Here is a 20,641-nt window from a genome sequence, read left to right as displayed (position 1 = left end):
ATTTATCAGAAGCAAAGATAAGCTTCACTTCTTGTAGTATGCTAGTTAACTGTTCTGCTGCCATTAGAAAAGCAAAATTGAAGTTATCAACCACTCACAGATTTTTAGCTTTCATTACTCTCCTGATACAGTGGAAATCTAGCATATATTCCTTTAAGTATTTCTTGATCTTTAGAAATAATTGTTACCAATGGAAATAATACAGAGAGAGATATGTGAAAGAGCTACTTAAATCTTGGTGGGGAAAAGCACCCAAAAATAACAATGATATGAAGAATTATACTGAAACCCTATTTTAAGAAAGTATCACATGCAAAAGCTTCAACAGTTCCATTTAAAGTTTAATGCTGCTACCACAAATTAATTACAAGAATAAAAAAAAAAGAAATTCAAAACCATACCTTTAGATATAGCTTGGTTTTGAATTTGTTAAAAGAAGTCTAAAAGTCTAACATATATATATATATATATATATATGCGCCAGCTTTTTTATCTCAGAAAAGATTACAGATCCTTAAAGAGTTTCACTTCTAAAGTGAAACTATATGGTAAACTTTGCCAGTTGATAGCATTCTAAATACAAACACAATAGAGCCAAGAACATCAAAGCAAATCTAATCTCTTTTCTTACATGTTGAAAAATCTAATCTATAGCAAGATCATGTAATTTTCTTATATATTTTCAATCAGATAGTAAGACAAAAAGGTGCGCTGCAAACGAAGCAACCAAAATCTACCAGAGTAGCCTGATTTAAAAAAAGGAAAATAAAAAAGGTCATAGCTTTTAAGTCAGAAGTAAGATTTGAATTTCGCTTGCAATTTTAGTGTCATCGAAACTACTTAAATTCATATTTTAAATAACAGCTGAATTTCAGAACTTCTGCTTCGTCACTACAGCTCCTTATACAGCAGCACTTTAACATACTTTAATACTTGCAAAAGGCATAACTTTGTAAGAAGACAGAAGTCATATATACTTGAAATACACCTACCTTCCCAGTGTTTTAGCTGTCGTCTCACACCAGCTTTCTACTTGTGTCATGAAAATTAGGTGTCACAAAAAACTTCAGCAGCAAAATGAAAATCACAAACACCAGCAGAAATTTTCTCTATCTAGGCTTTCCGGTCAATTTTCTGTGTGCAGGCCTTTCATCCTTGCCCCTCCTCCTCCTACTATAAATCTATCCTACAGAAGAGGCGAGATGCCCCAGCACTTCCCAGATGTGGTATGCTGGCTCCAGTAAGATACAACCAGTCATGGTACAAAAAGGCAGACAGAGCTCACACACTCACCCTCCTTAAGCCGTTTCTAGAATCTCTTGGCTGCGTTGTGAAAAATTACCAGAGTAATCAGAACAATCTATGGTACAACAAACAGTCAAAAAAAAAAAAAAAAAAAAAAACCAACAAAAAATCTGTGTTCCATCCTCATGCAGTTGTTTCTCCCTGCAGCAAGCTTGCACTACCAACCCAAGCAAGAACTTTCACAGCATGCTAAAACTGAAGTAGGCCTATGCTGCAAGACACATTTCTTGCTCCTAATGTTCCAGGTGAGGGAGTTTCAATTGCACATGGTATATATGCCTAGTTTTCTGTTGAGTTCAGTCATCTTCCTGCTCGGTTGACTTCAGCTTGATAATAAATGAAACAGATGATGCCTGAGATAAAAGTAGCACAGTAAGAGAATTTGCATTTGCCAACCATAGATAGAGACTTCAGAGCATTCTGGATAATAAATAACTATGTGTTCAAAGAAAGTAGTAAAAAATCAGGCATAATAATTCAAGGAAATACTGTTGAAACTAGAAAGAAAAATAGTGCATCTACCAATTCAGGTCTCTATCCATAGTCCCCTTGTCACATACCAAATTTCCTCAGCTACCTTGCCAACAAGTTCCATCTGTTTTCTTCTGGATTATTTCTGTTTGCCATCATTTTGTACACAGACTACTGAAAGCAAAGTTATCTCAACACAATGGACAACACATCCCATTGACTGCTTTGGGGGAAAGAGATGGGTTGAACTTCTTCACTTTCAGATGTCTGTATGTAAACAAAGTTTCTGAATAAAAAAATGGAACTAACTACAGCAGGGAAAAAATTCTCTTAACATAAACTTCTGCTTTTGTTACGTCAAACACTACTTAGCCTCTACCCAAGAGATATATACAGGTGATTCAGAGACCATTTCTGTGGTTTAATCTCAGACAGACTCAATGCAGAAATTAATTACTACTCAGTAATTGAATTCATGTGGAGGAGTTTGAATATTTCTTGCCTCTGTGACAGGAATGATTATTAATGCACAGAACACCACAAAAAAGCTGTGTTCTCAGGTTTCCTCCAAAGCCAGTTTGTCATAATCAAAATACACCAATATTTTTAATCCTGTTTTTATCCTTACCTCAGCCTTTCCTCTTCTTTCTTACGGAGGCTGAAATCTCGCTGAACCACCTGGAGCACATGCTCTGCTTCTTCATCAGTCAAGCCAGAAAGGTCCAGTTTTCTCCCCATTCTACACCGGGTCCTGGATATGAATAACTATAAGGAACACCTGAAATCAGAAAAAGAAAATAAAATAGAAAAATAAATTGAAAGCACTCATAGTTTTCACAAGTGCGTGGAGATCACAGGCACAAAAAGAAAGTTGCTGCCATAAACATCAGAAAACATTTGAATCTTTTTGGCTGGAAAACACCTTTTACACTGAGTCCAACCACTAACCCAGCACTGCCCAGTCCACCATGAAACCATGTCCCTAAGTGCCACACCTGCACATCTTTTAAATACCTTCAGGAATGGCAACTCAACCACTTCCCTGGGCAATCTGTTCAATGTTTGACAAACCTTCAGTGATGGAATCACATCTAAAATCCCATCTAAACTTCCCTCGTACAACTTGAAGGATTTATTTCAGAATTATTTGGCAGGTTCCACACACTGAAAGCAATCACCCCCCATTCAAATATAAATGAAAAAGATAAATTATTTGGGATAATAAGAGATGCTGAGGTCAGACCTCAGTGTAGCTCTCAAAAAGGAAAATGTTTAACTAAGTCAGGTCAAATCAGGTTTATACATTTCTTAAGATTTTATAAAACTGCTTGCAGTGCAATCCTTGCCACTGTCTATGAACAGAGAACATATTCTGCTGTAACACTCAAAAATGTTTTATACTGCCAACTAAGAAATCAGGAATTATTTTAAAGCACCATTTATAAAAGTAAGCACATAAATTTTAAATTAATTTCCCAGAGTGACTGAAAAGATTTAGATGTCACTATCTATATTTAGATGTCACCACTATAAGGTTGGAGGAGAAAAGGAAGTAGTTAATATTATGTGTGAATTGAAGGTACTATAAAGTTTGAACTAGAGCTTGGTCCATTAAGTTTCACTAATGAAGTTTGTTCTAATTTATTTTCTCATGACTTTTACTCATTTAATTGAATTCTCATGAATTCAGCTCTCAGTATTAACTTGTGTCACTTGATTTATGCAATTATTTGGGCAATCACGGAGGTGTCCATCTCCATGTTGTGTTACAGCTTCAGAAGCACAAGACAGTCTTTGCATCTTTGTTATGAGCCCTCAGCAACGTACATAATAACCATGAACACATTACAGTTCCTACCACAGAATACAAGAGGAAACTATTACTGACTCTTCATCCATGGTGAGTGGCAAGTGGATGAGGCTACTATGTAAAGCACCTAAGCTGGTCCTGGCTCAAAAATACCATACCTCTAAGGAAAACTGCTAAGGCATACAATTAAGTACTACAAGTACTACTGCAAGTAGAAGCATGGGGGAAAAAGTCAGTTTTATTTTCTCAACATTTCTTTTGCTACTCAGATAATGATGTGGGATGTGGTTGGTTGGCTTTTGTTTGGTTTTTTTTTTTCGTTGGTTTGGTGGAGGTTTTTTTAGTACAATATTTACCTTTCTACAATTATCTGATTACCATTCTTCAAACAAGAAAAACACACACACACACAAAAGGAGGGAACTGTGTATTTTTGGTTAGGCTGTTTTGGTTAAGCTATTCATGAAGTTTATTCTAAACTCCTTGCTCAAGAACACAACACTTCACTAAAACCAAGCTGATGGTATACAAGCTTAGGTGAAATCAAGACAACAAGATGCCTCCAACAAGATATATGTTCCCCATACAGATGAAAAAAGGTCACAATGTTCTAGCTTGACTCTGAATCTACTAGGGAGGATGACAATGAGTACTTAATAAAGGCTTTAAAAATTTGTTTCTAAAAAAAATTGATTTGCATAGAAGAAAAGTGCCAAAGAAACAAAGGGCTGTATGTAGTCTTCATTAATCTCACTTGCAAGACCAAGAATATATGTTTAAATTAAAGATTGGCTAAAACATAGCGAGGAACAACTGGCAAGATGATTTTGTTTCAATGCCACATGTGCATAAATCTTCGCAAAATTTTCAATGAAATATTAAGATTTTCCTCTGTCCTTTCACCTACAGTTCTTGCACCAAAGCCTCACTGAGCACTGGCAAGGAAAAGAAAAGGGTTTGCTGAGGTAACACTCAGGTTGAAGCTCAAAGAGCATGAAATGTCCTGGGACACATCCTTCCCTTCAGGCTTAGGGATATCTGCTCAGCTCTTCCCAAAGAAAGCAATTGAGTGCTTTTCTGCCTTTCTGAAATCATGGAAGGGCTTCACTAAAGGAGAGCCACATCCATGGGGAAGTAAGCAGGGCTTTTCCAAGTAACTTTTTTCATGCATATACACTTAAAGGGAAAATATAAGATGCACAGTAAAAGGAAATAAAACCTTTTTAAGCAATTCCTGGAGCCAGTAGAGACACCTGCATGCTAGGGCTACAGTCTTCTGAGACACAAGATGACAAAGGTAACTGGAATTTCATCTTTGATCTCCTAGTATCTTAAGCATAAAGTCAACAACTGTAATTAACATTTTCATAATAAGTTCTCCCTTCAGGTCTTCATCAAAACCCTTTTGGAAATTGTTTAAAAACCAATAATGTTTTTCCACAGATGCAAACTGGTCCACCAGTAAAGAAAATTGTCCCTTTGATTCAGCTGCCAATGCCAATTGTGACCATGTATTAGAAAGGGGAAGTTTACCCCTAAGCTTGGGAATAAGTGGGCAGCCCCACCACCTCTGATTTTCTGGGGCTGGCAAAGACTTCATTTCAAGTATATATGCTTTAAAATCAAAAGCAACTTTAACTTTAGACTTTCATGTGGTTTAGTTCTCTATGGTATTCTCAGTTTGCATTCCAATACTACATTAACCTCTAAGGAATGCTGTATGTTTTCCTAGGAAATAATTTTTCATCACATTACTAAATCACCTCTGATCTGGGAGTATCACAGCAGCTTATAAATATTTATGAACAATTCTCAAAAGTCCTTTCTGTGGTAGATCCAGATTATGCATTTTAGAAATACACAATGGCAAATCCTCTAGAGAAAATGTAACAAGTTACACTTAAAACTACCTTAAAACACACAAAATAGCTTCTAAGCCTAAAATAACTTCTGGCCTGAATTAAAATAACTTACATGAGGCTGTTCAGATGATTGCCTTCATGAGTACTTCTTTGGTAAATCTCAAACTGAATACAAAATCTAAGATCTCACAGACTTTATAAGGAATAATATCACTCCCTAGAAAACTTTTATTCAACAAATTAAAACACTGTAACAGAAAAGCCTAGGGTTACAAAACAGGATTGGGTACTGTTTGAGTAATACTCTAATCTTCACATTTCTTACAGTCTATTTTAAAATCTAATTAAAACTTCCACATTGAAAACCTTTCTTGAGTTTAACTTCAACAACAAAACCAAACCCCAGCAAAAAGAAAAACAAGCAAATGAAATGTTTTTCAAGAACTGCAAGCAATGCATGGTTTTAACACACCAGGGCATCAACACAAGAAACAAGGGCAAGTAGTGCATTTTCTACTCACCCATATGACAGCTAAGCTGTTTAGACTTGGAGTCTCAGCAGATAATTAGCATTACTGGGAGGTTGGGTGAAAAAAAAAGTTTTTTGGGCTAAGTGACAACTAATATTTAAGACAGATTCTTGGCTTGACAAAGAACTACATCATAAAGTTAATTATGCAAGTGGTCACACTGAATATTGTACAACACAGACCTCTTAGTTTTATGCTGAAGCAAAGCAATCGGCACTAGTGAGGCTGCATCTGGAGTCCTGTGTCCAGTTTGGGCTTTCCCAGGACAAGAAAGATACTTATGTCCACAATCATGGTTAAGGGACTGGAGCACCCTTCACAGGCAGTGATGCTGGGAGTAATAGGACAGCTCAGCCCGGAGAAGAGAAGGCTTGGGGGGTATATACAGTGGGTATCTGGAAAAGAGCTCTCTAAACAAGAATATCCTACAATTCTTTCAATTTCTCAGCACATATTAAATCAACATTTCAGTGGTTGTCACAAGACAGTATAAGTTTTGCTCTAAAATGTTGTTGATGTGCATTGATGAAATGTAACACCAGAGGAACCAAGACCACAAACTCCTTCAACCCAGTCATTTGCAATTGAAATATTTCATATACAACACCTTCCCCCCCCATAGTCTCAGCTTTAGAGTCACCAAACTCTTAATCAGAACTGTTCTACTCTGTTTTGCTACTCTACCACTTCGAAAATTTCCAGGAAGAAGATCAAGAAGAAACCTACTAGCAATTATATCTTTGCTTCTGTCATCAACAAGCTCATCTTGCCTTCCTTTAGCAGTCTGTCAGGACCCAAATAATACTACTCAATCTTTCTTGTCATTCTTTCCAGAATTCTTTTAGTACTATAAGAAATTCCTTGTATAATCTTGCTGGTGAACATTTTCCCCTTTCAAATCATACAATATAGTCACCTTTCTAAGAGAGAGGAAGACGATCACCTTGTCCTCAACAGCGCTCCTTCACCACCCTCGTATTTTAAGAAGTTTTGTTTACTGAATTGTCCAAAAGAAATTGCTACTTTGATCATGTGAAGTCATTATGATAATTTTTAAAAGTAAATATCACGAAACTGTGACATAATGTCATACTCTTAATTTGAAAAATAAAAGCTAATAGTGCTTTGAGTTATGTCAACACACTTGAATAAAACAGACTTCAGCCACAAGCCAACATTTTAAAAACATCACTGTCCAAAGTAAGTTCTACTACAGCTAGCACATCATTAAGTCCGAAATGAGGCATAATTAACTCTGGCCACAGATTTGTTAATCTTTTTTAAACTCCAAGAATGTCTAGAAGCTTGAGTAAAAAACACTGAGTATTCTTCTCTTTACACTCAAAATGAACAAATGTCTCAAAATAAGAAAAGGGAAAATATACTCATCAGAAATAAAAGGCCACCTCTGACTGAAAAATTAAATACAACCCACCTGACTTCAACATGGGATTGACTCGTATCTGGTGCATCACATTTTAAATGAGATGTAAGATAAAGATCTCAAAGACAATGCTATTCTTTGTACCCACACTGATTTTAGCTGAGTTTTACTGCACATATTTTCTGGTCTACAACCAAAGCAAAAAAAAATTATCTTGCTTTCAGCCTTGGACTAATTTTATGAGAGATTTGCAAGCAGCAAAACAAATGGCTGGCAAGTTCCTGAGCAAAGTTACATTTGTTCCACTGGGGAGTGTGAGGGGTGAAGCAGCAGGTTTTAAAACATGAAGTTCATTCAGTTCCTTCAGGGAGAAATGTTTCTTATTAATGCAAGTTATTACAATACTTGTATGTACATTTATCTAAAATATTGCTGGAACATACCATAATGGGTGAAACTTTAAACCTTACAGGTCAAAGGTTAGTACTGCATGGTTTTAAATTTTAAGCTATTTAGGAAATAAACAGGAGTTTCACGCTCTTCTTCTTGCTTGTATATTTTATGTTATTTTAAGTATTGAATATGAAATAGCAGAATGTGACAGCTGGGATAGAGCTCATTTTCTTCTTAGTAGCTGGTGGGGTTAAACCATGACACAGAATTAAAAATATTAGTGAAGTCCCATTCCATTCAAGAAAGAATGGCATCTCTCATATAAGGATAGCACTCTCCTAATGGCAGAACACAGCACATAAAAGTGTTTCTAAAAAAACAGAACCTATTTTATTTAAATAAAAAAAAATTTAGAAAAGACTAAAGGTTGCACTGTAGAACCTAATTTGTCATCTACCTCTGAGGGTTCAAAAAAAGTCATATTAAAAAAGAGAATCTGTATAGCAACTAATGACCATTTTAGACTTATGTATCAGGCCTACAACTAATACACAAGTACAAATCGCACTGGGGACTCAAAATGTGATACAAAAGCTAAATTGATGGACCAGAATAATTTTCTCACTGGTAAAACTGAGTCAAGTCTTATCAAAAATCCCCGCAGCTGCTGAAGATCATAGCTTATCTGGCATATACTGATTTCACATATTTCACATGCAAGTGGATTTCTAGTTAGCATATATTCTCATTCTACTTCAGTCTCCTCTTCCATTGTTTATGTGAATTTAGGCAAATCATGTTCAGTTCTATTTTCTCTATTTAACAGCAACTGTCTTATGGAAGAGTGCGTAAAGATGATGGGTCTGACAATATTCTGACTGTGTGAGACTGACTATCACTCTTCCAGAAATGAAGAAGACAGCTTGGAGAAAAAGACAAAATTGGAGAAGTAATGTGCTGACACACAATTGTATCTTGGATGATTTGCCTCTTCTCCATGTGCCTTCAATCTAAAGCATGAAATCCAGCTCATTACTGTAATGGACTGTCAACCAACTCCAGAGTGAATCCTCACAGGCCAGCAAGAAAGCCAGCGTGTGCACTTAGGGAATGCAACTGATCCCAAACAGTCCAACACAATCAGAAATTTGCACATTTGTAAGCACAAGACTGCAGGGCTTCCCTCTGAATGCCTAACCTGCAAATTGGGGCTCAGAGCTTAATTCTATATGCCTGGACTCCCTGCACAGAGAGAGCAGCAGCCACTGAACTGAGTTATGCCTCTTCCACCTTTGCATCAAAACACAAACCAGAACACACCTGGCAAATCAGGCTTCACACTGTACTTGCTAAGATTGAGCCAGCATGAAAAGAATACAAAACAAAAAGCTCATTTGTACTCCTACCTTTCCCCTCAGCATCAGCTCAAGAGTGAGGACTGCAAAAATGCATTCACCCACCTGTGCTGCATTACACATGCCACAACTTTTCCTGAGACACCTGTAGTCCCAGCATTTCACAATCAATCACGCTCAAATGAGCTACATAGGTTGAAGGGAGATGAAACAAACAGTGAATACTTCTTGGTTCCTTCAAAGAATTGCAGGGTTTCTCTCTCATTCTAAGAGGCAGACAGAGAAGTGAGCACTTACTTTACCAGTATAAATATATGCAAATACCAATCTAGTACTGGCACCCAGAAAAATTCAGGTCAGATGCCATATTAATTCTGGGAAGGCTCAATTGTTTATCTCCCTCCTTGTGGAGGACAAGTGGGAGAAGCCCTCATCAATGCCTGTAAGTATCTGAAGGTGTGGGGGGAGGATGCCAAGAGGATGTTTCCAGGCTTGTCTCGGTGGTGCCAAACCGCACAATAGGCAAAGGACAGGGACTGGTGGTCAGAAGCTCCACCTGAATGTGAGGAAGAGCTTCTTCAAGCAGGTGATCACACACTAGAACAGGCTGCCCAGAGAGGTTGTGCCATCTCCCTCATCAGGAATACTCAAAAACAACCTGGATGCAATCCTGTGCCATGTGCTCTAGGATGGCCCAGCTTGAGCAGGGATGCTGGACCAGATGACCAGATAGTCCCTTCCAACTTGACCCATTCTGGATATTACTGTGCAGATCCCTATTTCAGATGCCAACATCCTGTTTTCCTGTATGACCTGAGGCAACTGAACGATACAGAAGGTCCCCTGCCGTACAAGCTGTGGAGCAGCACATGACAAGTATGTGTATCAAAGTTAAATGCCTTCCCCTATACCACAGCAGTCACTATTTGTTAGAGCAACTAGAGATAACATTCAATAAACTAACCAAGAAAATAGGTTCACTAAGATAAGTTTTTCAACTCCACAATGCCAAAGCATCACTATTGAGTTAAGTGGTGACAAGGCTTCTCATCTGAGTTATTAACAGCTTTAATATGAAAAAAAAAAAAAGAGAGAAAAGGTGAAGCTTTTGTCTAAAGTCAAACAGCTCTGGAAGCAGTACAGATTTTGCATCTGAGTTTAATTCTGCATTTCAATAATACAGGCAAAAGAGTTATGACAAAATAAGAAACTCATCATAACTTGAAAGCCATATTGTGATTAATCCTTGCAAGCTACAAAAGTAAACAATTAAATGTGGATTGCTTGGCTGCTACTAAAACATCCATAACATAAAATCCAACCAATACGCAAACATACCACAGGCACACTTAAAATATCCTATACAGTAAAACTGGTATTTTTCCCTACAACATCTGTTGCACTAATTGATATCCCTCATCCCTCTTATGAAATACCACCCATGAACATATAATTAAAATTTATCCAAGAACTAAACTTTCACTGAGAGAATCTTCCTGCAGGACTAGAAGAAAGACAAAAGTTCTATTTTTAGAGGTAAGAAAATGCTTCCAACAGCAGTTGCCACAATGAGGCAGTATTCTCTAGTGCTGCCAGATGTGAAAACAAATTTAATACAGTAAATCACTGTTAATTCAAACTACTGACAGGAAACCCCACTGCAAATTACTGAATTTTACAGATTAGCAAGTAAATTAACAAAATAAAAAGCTAAAATAAATTCCTAAGACTGTGCCTTCCACATTCACTGTGACATTTGCAAAATGCTTCTAACCGTGATTTACCCTCAAAGAAGCAAGAATCACAAGATACACAACAATGAAGTGAAATGTATAAAGCCACATCTCCCATTTCACTTAGACTTGTGACGAGCTGCAGTTGGCTGACACACACCGTATGCCCTGTGCACTGTAAAAAGGGTTTCAGTAGCAGGTTGTCTTTGGTTTGTTTAGGTAACCATTTGTCAAGTGACATAAGACATGAATTAAATAGAGCCAGAGCTTTACAAAGCCTGTGAAAACCAAAATACCTGGGTTAATCTGCCAGGTGGGGGAGTTAATGGATCCGTTTGTTGACACTGGGACCTACTCCACACTGTACTCAGAAGACACTCTGCTTTGGACCAGTGCTCAGCTGATTTTTTTTGTATTGACACTGCACAATGGAGATAACCTGAGCCTAGACCAATAAACACACACCTGAAGTTCTGGATCATAAATTTATACAAATAAAGCATGTTTATATTCAAGCAGAATACACAGTCAGTTATTCTCTGGAGTTCAAAGGCCAACTTCAGTGTCAGGTTTTGACTGCTGTTTCATTGGTATTTGGAACTAAACTGGAGTAGAATCACAGCTCCTTTAGTTTTAACTACAGAACCAATTCATCCTCCTACAGGCCCAGAAAATCATCCAGCCAGCACACACCCCTTTTTGAGTCCCACAGAACTTATTATTTGAACAGCATAATCAAGCCAAGCCACCACCTTTAGGAACTAACTAGGGCTCCTCACTTAATCATGTGTGGAACCCAAGTCCACAGTATTTCCAATGATTTGCCTGTTTTGACCTGTGATACTACCTTGGAGCAGGAATTTGAAACCTTATCATTAAACATTAGAAAAGAAGTGGGAGACGGAATAATCAGGCTTGTCCTCCTCTAGAGGCAAACTGCTTTCTGCTCATTTGGGACTCAATTCATGGTTTCTCTGCTTGCAGTGATCAACACATGGATGATTTGTGTCACTTTTAGATCAAGACCAACTGAGATAGTGAGAAACAACATCACCTTTTTGAATCCTCCTCAAAGCTCCTTCAATTGTTTTTGAAACCTGATGGTGCTCCAATTCACACACTGTGATTTAACTTGAATCCAAGTCACGGTCTGTCAAACAAATATCAAAGCACTTATGACAGAAAGATGCAAGCGCTGAGATAACTTCAGAAAGCTACACCAAGCACTCCTGGGGATGATCCCTGAGAGGCAAAAGGATTCAGTTCTCATAAGCGGAAAAAAAAAGTAATCAATTTCTTGCAAGTTTAACAATGGATAGAAAAATAGGTGCATCCCTGAAATTTGAGGTATTTCTGGTCAGTGCTAGTTGCATCCCTGTCAACTGCACTTAAATCATTCACTGCACATCCACACTGTAGCAATTAATCTTGATGACACAAACCAGTGGGTTTTTTTTATTATCCTGGGACACAAAATCCTGTTCATACAGCTCAAAAGGGGCCAGAAGAAAACCCCATTAAAAACATCTTCTGTCCCACAAGTAATGCCTAATAAGCAAAGAATAAGCTCTTGTATTCGTTTCAGAAGAGATAAAATTCATCACGAGCAGAACAGAAAGTTTATTCCACCAGTTATAAACATATATTGCTTTCAAGAAAGAAAACAACCGATTATGTACTGTCTTCCTCCAACAGCAGAAAGTTGGTTTACAACAGCAGAACCACCTATTATTCTGCATGGCAACAGGTGGAGGGTGCTGGGGAAGGGATTGCTTGGTTATTAATAGAACCCAAAGACCTCAGGATATTGCCTGGCTTCAAGACTCATTAAAGACAGTGGGAACGCCATGAACTTTAACAGCTTTTGAGTGAGCCTACACTTCAGATTGCTATCACAAGAAGATAATACACTTTCTACAGAAAATTATCTCTGCACCCTTTAAACAGACTTAATCCAGAAACTACGGCTGCCCCATTTATTCTTCTCCATCAATAAGCAGCACATTCTGCAAAAAAGAGTCTAGAAAGAGCTTCTTGAAACTGCTATATAGCAGAACTTGAGCTTGGGTGCTCAGCAAGAGGACAGGATAGAGTTGCCTGTCTGCAAACTCAATGCCAGCAAAACTCCAGAAAACTCCAGAATTGATTACCATGAGCCAACGGGGACAATGCCATTCAAAGTGTCTCTCCAAGACTGATCTCCACAGTAGTCAGCTCCACCCCAATGCATGATATTTTATTTGGAGGTATACTTTGCCTTGAAGAATGTGTATTTCACTTCCTGTGGTAATGCTTTATATCTTAAAACAACCAGTAGATAGAAATAATTCCAATAATCTGAATACCAAACATCAATATTAGTTTTTCTTTTTCTGATCATCAATGGATCAAAAGGTAAATGAAGCATAAAATGATAAAAAGTAACAAGAGATTTTGTTTCTTTTACTCAGTTCAGGAGGTAATTGGTCAGTAAAAAATTGCTGCATGAGGTGTTTTACTAGTAGAACACTCTTTAAGAAGTATTATATATACACATAAATACATTGCTGTGGTATTGAAATTTAATACATATTGGCTTGGAAATTTATTGTGTTTCTATTCCCTAAACAGTATGCATAAGATCTAAAAATCTGTCATTATTGCAATATGCTGATACTAGCTTTTGACCAATCAAGCCATTGCAGTCTTTATACCCTCTTCATCTATGATAAAGCTGCTAATGTTTATGATTAAACTGCTTTCCACTACATGTGCATCATTTATTTATTTTCAGGACACAGGATGCCAAACATAATGTTGATTCACAGAAAATGAAGTTTTAAAAAATACAGCACGGCATTTGTCTACAAGATTGTTAAAAAAAAAAAAGATAGCATGTTTTAACTGAAAGTTAAACAGCAAGCACATCATAATCACTAGCCTACCACATGAGTGGCAGAACTTCCTGGTGTATCAGATATATATGGGAGGTTTTCCTCTTCAGTTTCTGTAAATCCACAACATTTCAGACACAAGCATCTTTGACTAATCTCACAGAGAAATGTGCAAAATTTGACCACTGCTTAAAATCATATCAAATTACACTGTATTTAGCCCTTCTGTAAAATTGCCTGGTTTTATCATAACGGAGAAGTTTCTTTGGTAAATTGAGGAATAGTGTGGTGTGTTTCACTTCACACCAAAATATAGCATTCACCTGCCTCATCCTTAAGCCCTAAAAGCTTCTTCTGAAAGTAAGCTGCTATAAATCTCTGAGTATAAGAAACTTGGAGCTGTTTTATTCTCTGGCTGTCAGTGGTTCACAGGTAAGTCAGAAGCCTTTATTATCTCTAAGAATCTATCTAAAAAAAAAATAACCTACCTGAATCCAAAAGGAAGGTGAATAAAGCATTCCACAGGAAGGCAGCAGTAATCTGCTCAAACAATTCAATGGGTTTTCTCAAAGAGAAAAGCTGTCCCTGTGGTTTTCATGGAATTATATTCAGCTAGATTCTTTCAACTTGTCCAGCTTTCCAAGGGCAAGTTAAGGTGGTTTACACTGCCAAACCACGGTTTCCAGCCTTATAACAATAGGGCATGTTAACGCTGGCAGCAATACAAAGGAGTCGCATTTTCATACCAATGTACTGTTTGTGAACAATAGTGCACTTGGTACATACAGCCTTGCTCCATCATCACCCATGCATGCTTTGGGGATTTTTTTTTCTTTACTTAAATACAAGCCATTCAAATGTTCTGTTTACTGCAACTATGAAGTGAGAAGGGTGAACTCCTACTGTGCTCATACACTTGGGTACACGCTATGTAGTGCACTCAGATGTATTCATCAGGTTAGCATGGAAGCAAGAAACCAACTCAGGAAAATAAATGAAAGTTCTAACTCGGATTTCTACATCCAGACAGCAGTAGTTCAGACGAAGACAAAAAGGCACTACCCTGCCTGAAAAGACAATATTGTGTCATTTGAACATGCAGCAGGTCCAAGAAGCAAATCCTGTCACAGGGGGTAGTGCTCTAAGTACATCTCACCCCTGTGAGGGCTACCAGGGCGGAACTGACTTGTGTGCATTCTCACCACTGGCAATTAACTAACATATCACAGGTATTGAGAGGGCTACTCCCCTGTTTCTAACTGCAATGTACTAAGTTAGCTGACAAATTCCCCAGGAAGGCTACACAAGAGCCAAGTACCTTTTAAAATGCTCAGGCATAAGGCATCAGTAAATACACTCTGATACAATCTAATACCTGAGCAATGACAGGTATGGCAGTAGCCTGAGGGGCTACGTACAAGATACAGCATCTTCTGCTTTTTGCACAGCTCTGTTCATTTCCTAAAGGTAGAATTAAGCAGCAAACACTACTGTTTGACATTTAACAGCAGAGGCTTAGTCAGTGGTCCCAAAGCAGTTAACGGAGAAGAGCTATCACCATAAATAAGCAACTGTAAACACCTGTCCAGTTTGATGACAGTCCATCAAAATCAGAAAGATGTCTGGTAATATGAGAACTAGACTAACTATCCTTCCATTCTCACTCTCTAGCCTTCCAGAAAAGGCTTACAAAAGGAATGAGTGAAAGCCTTTATTGCTAAAATCTTTGCTGTGCCTATTATAAAAAACTCCTGGCTCCATAGGGAGGCAGCTACCCACCTTTTCAGAAACGCAGGAAATAGTAAAATGGTAGGTATGAGGCAAAAAAAGCATAATTTGTCAAAACAGATTGCTAGTTACAGTTAATGTCCCCGCAAACACGCTTGAGGAGCGACACACGCGCTATAAGGCATTCTGCAATCTAATTCGGTTACGCTTGTCTGAAACATAACACAAATCCCAGCACAACACAGGCTCCGACTTAATTAGATTCCCTAAGAAAAGTCAGTCTGAGCCATATGGTATTTTCCTCAGCAGTTACGATAAACTGACCTTGATACTAGGAAAACGCACGCTGCTTCTGTCTGAGGCATAAATTACAAGCGCAGCGTGGCGGGATGCTCCCACGAAACGGGGACAGCGGCAGCGCCACATTGAAACCCTCCCCGGGCTCCCGGGGAAGTTGATCAGAGTAAAACACTCCAGTGATAACGATGATGATGATGCACTGCAGTGACAGCGCTCGAAGAGCCACGCGGCCAGCAGAACACCACGAAGCTGCTCAGACATCTGTCCGGTAATTAAAACACAGCCTAATGCCGCGCTGCCGCGGAGGAGCGGCCCGCCTCGCCCCTGGACGCCGCGGAGAGCGGCGGCCCCTCGGCCACCGGCCCGCCCGGACCCCCGGCCCTGCCCGGCCCCTCCCCAGCGGCGCGGGGCCCCCCACGGCCCGAGCCCGGCCGGCCCCGACGGGCGCTGCGGCCCCGCACCTCGGCCCTGCCGCAGGCCGCCCCACGGCGCGGCCGGCCCCGCGCTGCCGCGGCAGGGGCCCCCAGCCCAGCCCAGCCCCAGCCCCGGCCGTACTCACCCCCGGCCAAGTGCGAGGGCTGCACCGCAATGGCAGGCGGGCGGGAAGCGCCTCGCTCTGGGGCACGGGCAGAGGCACCGCCGGCGGCTGCGCCCCGTCCCTCATGCACAGCGGGGTCTGCGGCCGCCCCGCGCCGGCCCCCGGCCACCAGCTACGCGGAGCCGCCGGGCACAGGTGCCCCGATCCCGCTCCGCACCGGCCGGTGCAAGGCGAAAGCCGCTGTCTCCTCCTCCTCCTCCTCCTGCTGCTGCTGTTTCTGCCGCCGCTGCTGTCGCTGTCGCCTTCAGCCCTCCCCGCCCCGCCGGACGCGCCGAGTGCTGCTGCGGTGCCAGCGGCGGCAGCTCCCGCCGCGCACCGGCACCTGCCCGGGCGCTGCCGCCAATCGCCGGCAAGGGGCCGGGCAGGAGCGGAGGCGGCGCGGCCGGCAGGGGCGGGATTTGCGCGAACCTCCGCGCCCCGGTGCGCATCCATCCCCAAAGCTGCGCCCCCGACAGGCAAGGACCGCGCTCCCGCCGCCCCGGCGAGTGCCCCGGGGCCGCCTGCCACTGTCACACCCGCCGGCCAGGGGGGACACCTGCGGCCCGGCCGCCACCTGAGCCCCAGCTGGCCGGGAGCGGCACAGGTGCTGCCCGGCGGTGCCTGTCCGGGCCCTGCCGGGTGCGGGCCGCCCGTGGCGGGTGTCTATCAAAGGAAAGGAGAGGCCGTTTTGTTGGGAACGGGCGAGAATTCCATCCGTGTGGATGCGGCGCACCGGGCAGTCGTAAGGAAGGTGCGGCCTGGTCAGTCGCTCAGCTCATCTGTGAGTCACTGCTGTAACGTGGAAGCGCTTTTTTATGTCCTGAATCACTGCAGATTTTATTGTATCAGGCTAATTACTTTTCTCCTGGTATTATTTTTCGTTCCCCTTTTTTTGTTGTTGTGTTTTATTTCCATGCTTGCTTAACTTCATTTTAAAGTAGCTGCAGCTGTTCACTGCAAGGTATGGACTTATTTGATCTCAGCCAAAGTGCTCTGTCAAGACAGATGAATTCAATAAACTTTGGCAAGTGTTCAAAGAAAACATTTTCTGGGAGAGTATTTTTGTTTACATGAATTTCACGGTATAACAAATTAACTGGTTTAGCAAACGTTTACTTCTATGCTAACCTACACTTGCCTCTGTTAGTGAAATGGGTGCCACTCTGTGAGGCAGACATCACATTCATTTTAAATGTGTATGCAAAGAACAAACAAACAAAAACAACTTTAGGAAGTACTCTGCATCAGACATCACTTTGTATTTCCCAAACACATCTATTGGTAAATACATGTCTCAGTGTTTCCCAAACAGAAGAAATTTCTTCTTTAAATAAAACAAGAAAAAGAAGCAGTCATTTTCAGCAGTAACATTTTTTCAAGAGCAACACGACATGGCAACAAATCAGGGATTGACTTAAACAACAGGTCACGCATTGCCTGTGTTAGAAGAGTAAGCGATAACACACTTGAGCACTTTTAATAATTGGATAGAAGCCCCTCTCCAATATTCCAGCTGAAACACAGGAAAAATAATGTTTTAAAGTCAGCCACCAATACCAGTAATTCTTATGATTATACAACAATGAAGTTAAACAGATAAAACTGTCTGAGATCCTGCTCCTCACACTCAAGCTACTAAGCTAATACTGAGTTCAAGAGTAATGTCTCGCCCTTGCCTCAACATTCTGCAGTTAGGTACACAGAGTGTATTTTCCTTTCAGGGTAATATTTCACATTTTCACCACTGGAGATAAAGCATTGGACTTGAGACCCTTCATTCCACACCAGTACAGTAACCAATACATTTTTACATGTTTACATGTAAATCAGTATATTTTTACATCTTTACATTTACATGTTTTTACTGCAAGAGTACTCCACAGGGAGGGCATTAATCAGTGACACAGATAAGCCAGCCGCTAACAACTGACAGAGTGCCGCTGAAAGAGGGGAAAGGGAACCATGCAAAAGTGAAGAAATACTGTAATTACCTTGTGGATACTGTGCTGGAATTCTCAATTTGACTGTATGTCTCCCCACCTTACTTGTTAGATGCTCTATTTGTCCTCATCTACAGGTTTTGGTGTCTCACTTGGAGAGAAAACAGCTTCTCTTTACATCTGTAGCAGGTGTTTCACAGTAGGAAAAAAAAAAAAACAAAACAAAACAAAAAAAAAAAAAAAAAAAAAAAAAAAAAACCCCAAACCTGCATAAAATCTCTTTTTCACCCCTACAAGCCAAATCATAAGGGATAGGTAGATGGGGAAACTGAGATATGCCAGGCTTTCCCTGAAATCACATGAGATACAGCCATTGACTAATAAAAATAAGTATCTAAATAAGCCTGCAGAATAAACAGAAGTCAAAGGAAGAGAAACTATCCAGAGGCAAGTCCCTAGTGATGGCATGGCAATTTTTACCCCATGAGCAGCACATGCCCAAGCACCTTCCCCTGCCAGTGCCTGGCAGTTGCAGAGGGGAGCAGGGCACTGAGAGGTGCAAGGGATACAGGCAAGAGTGAGTGGTCATCAGGGAAAGAAGACTGCCCTGCACACTTATTTCACATCCTATAGCTCTGAAATTCCCCATTCTCCATATATTAACAACAGTTAAGATAAACTACAGACCATGCACTCTTTCAGTGATAATAACCTCAGTGGGGAGACAAGCAAAAAAGAAGTCGGACCCAGGGAACACGTGTAGTAACAGCAACCATGGTGCTGTTTAGGCAGCAGCATGGGAAAAATCTTGTAAAAATGGGAGGTAGATCCAGTAATAATGGGGTGCAGGACAAGAAAATAGTGTGTTTTCTTGGTGGTAAGTTTCTCTTGTCACAATACAGCCTTTTTCCATAAAGAAAAAAGTCATCCAAATGCAGACTGAAATAAGCAGGCTGGTATTTCTTGGAATGCTCAGCACTAAATCCGGTGATGCCATAACAGTGGCTACAAGGCTGCAGTGGCTGAGAGGTGACTCTTCAGGCTGTCCCCAAGCTGTGCTGTGTAACCAGCAGGCTGCACTGGTGTAAGGAGGTCAGGGCAGCCTGCTGCCAGGACCTGTGGGACCCTGCCTTAGCCGGACAGCAGTTCTGGGTCAGAGGTCCCACTCTACAAAGAACTCTCTGCCCTCAGCATCCATGGAATGGGGCTGCTAGTCATAGGAATATTTTTGCAGCACAGTTCGTATGATCATGAGTTTTGGCCAGTTTTTTTTTTTTACAGCATATGATTGTTGCAAAACCTTCAAATAAATAGTTTTTTGGGAAAATAAGATTTTTGCTGGTTTGGTATTCCCTCAGAGGATACCCAGGGCGGTGCAGAAATATGATGTTAGCCAATGTGCACAGTCATGCTGGATTATTCAGTGACAATCACAGACCACTCCAGGAGGCCTTTATGAAGCTTGCTTTCTGAGTGTCCCAACTTTCTCAATAAAAATATGGAGTTTTATAGGGAAATTGGAGATGCAAATATGGACAATACCTGCTGATTTGCCACCAGATGCTATGTTAGCCACAAGGACAAATTATGAATTTATTCCAGCCTACTGGTATCTTAGGGCAGCAAATGAAGACAGTAATAAGCAATTAAGTTTCTCTTAATTTCAACTGATCTCTTAAGACCTCAGAGTATTTTCACAAAGTCTAAGTAACAATAATTTGATGGTAATAACTTGTAAGTCATTGTAACATTCTATCTTAGGGTCCTAAAGAACTTCATAAACGTAAATAATTTTACAAAATTTCCATGCAAAACATAAAGTATTATGATAAATAAGTTAAAATACTTAATTTATTCATAGGCCATAAGAAAATGAGTACGAAGAGAAAGAACTGAAAAGAATGGACACATTTTTAACACTACTTAGTATATAGGGCATAACATTTGATATTACATTTTGTGATGACTCTCCTTTGGAAATTTCAACAGCCATGCTCCCTGCCCCACAAGCCTCACAGTGTATGGAGGAGCTCTGATAAATGCTAAGTGTGGAAAGAGTAAAAGGAAAGCTGAGAGAAGACAGGATAAGGTTTATATACCTACACTAGTTAGGGAGAGAGCTTGAGGAAGTTTTGGTATTTACCAAGCAGCAACAGAATTCAGGCAAGCTAACACTTAGAAAAGACACAAATTTACCAAACACTCACAACTGGGATGAAAACAGTTGTAGACAAACTGTAACTAATGCAGAAAGAACATTTTATGAGGACAGAAAGGAGGGGTTTTTTTTGTTATTTTTGTTGTGGTTTTGTGGTCAATGAAAAGGCAATAACAGGAATATGAGTTCATAAGAGAGATGGTAGAGAAAAAACATACGATA

The 20,641-nt window shown here is 40.3% G+C and overlaps 1 protein-coding gene across 4 annotated transcripts in view; it reads right to left on the bottom strand.

Annotated features, from left to right (window-relative positions):
• MYRIP (myosin VIIA and Rab interacting protein) overlaps positions 1-16,534 on the bottom strand; it is a 204,886-nt gene extending 188,352 nt beyond the window's left edge. For all 4 annotated transcript variants that reach the window (XM_058804823.1, XM_058804796.1, XM_058804815.1 and 1 more), the window contains exons 1-2: positions 16,304-16,534; positions 2,405-2,554 (exon numbers count right to left, since the gene is read on the bottom strand). In XM_058804823.1, coding sequence (XP_058660806.1) covers positions 2,405-2,514 — 110 coding nt within the window. In that variant the 5' untranslated portion in view covers positions 2,515-2,554; positions 16,304-16,534. The remainder of the gene's footprint in view (positions 1-2,404; positions 2,555-16,303) is intronic.
• Positions 16,535-20,641: the final 4,107 nt, after the last annotated feature.

Source organism: Ammospiza caudacuta, chromosome 1 (assembly GCF_027887145.1).
Source record: "Ammospiza caudacuta isolate bAmmCau1 chromosome 1, bAmmCau1.pri, whole genome shotgun sequence".
Taxonomy (NCBI): Eukaryota; Metazoa; Chordata; class Aves; order Passeriformes; family Passerellidae; genus Ammospiza; species Ammospiza caudacuta.
Note: the sequence above shows the minus strand (reverse complement) of the source record. Positions and strands in the feature narration are given on the sequence as shown.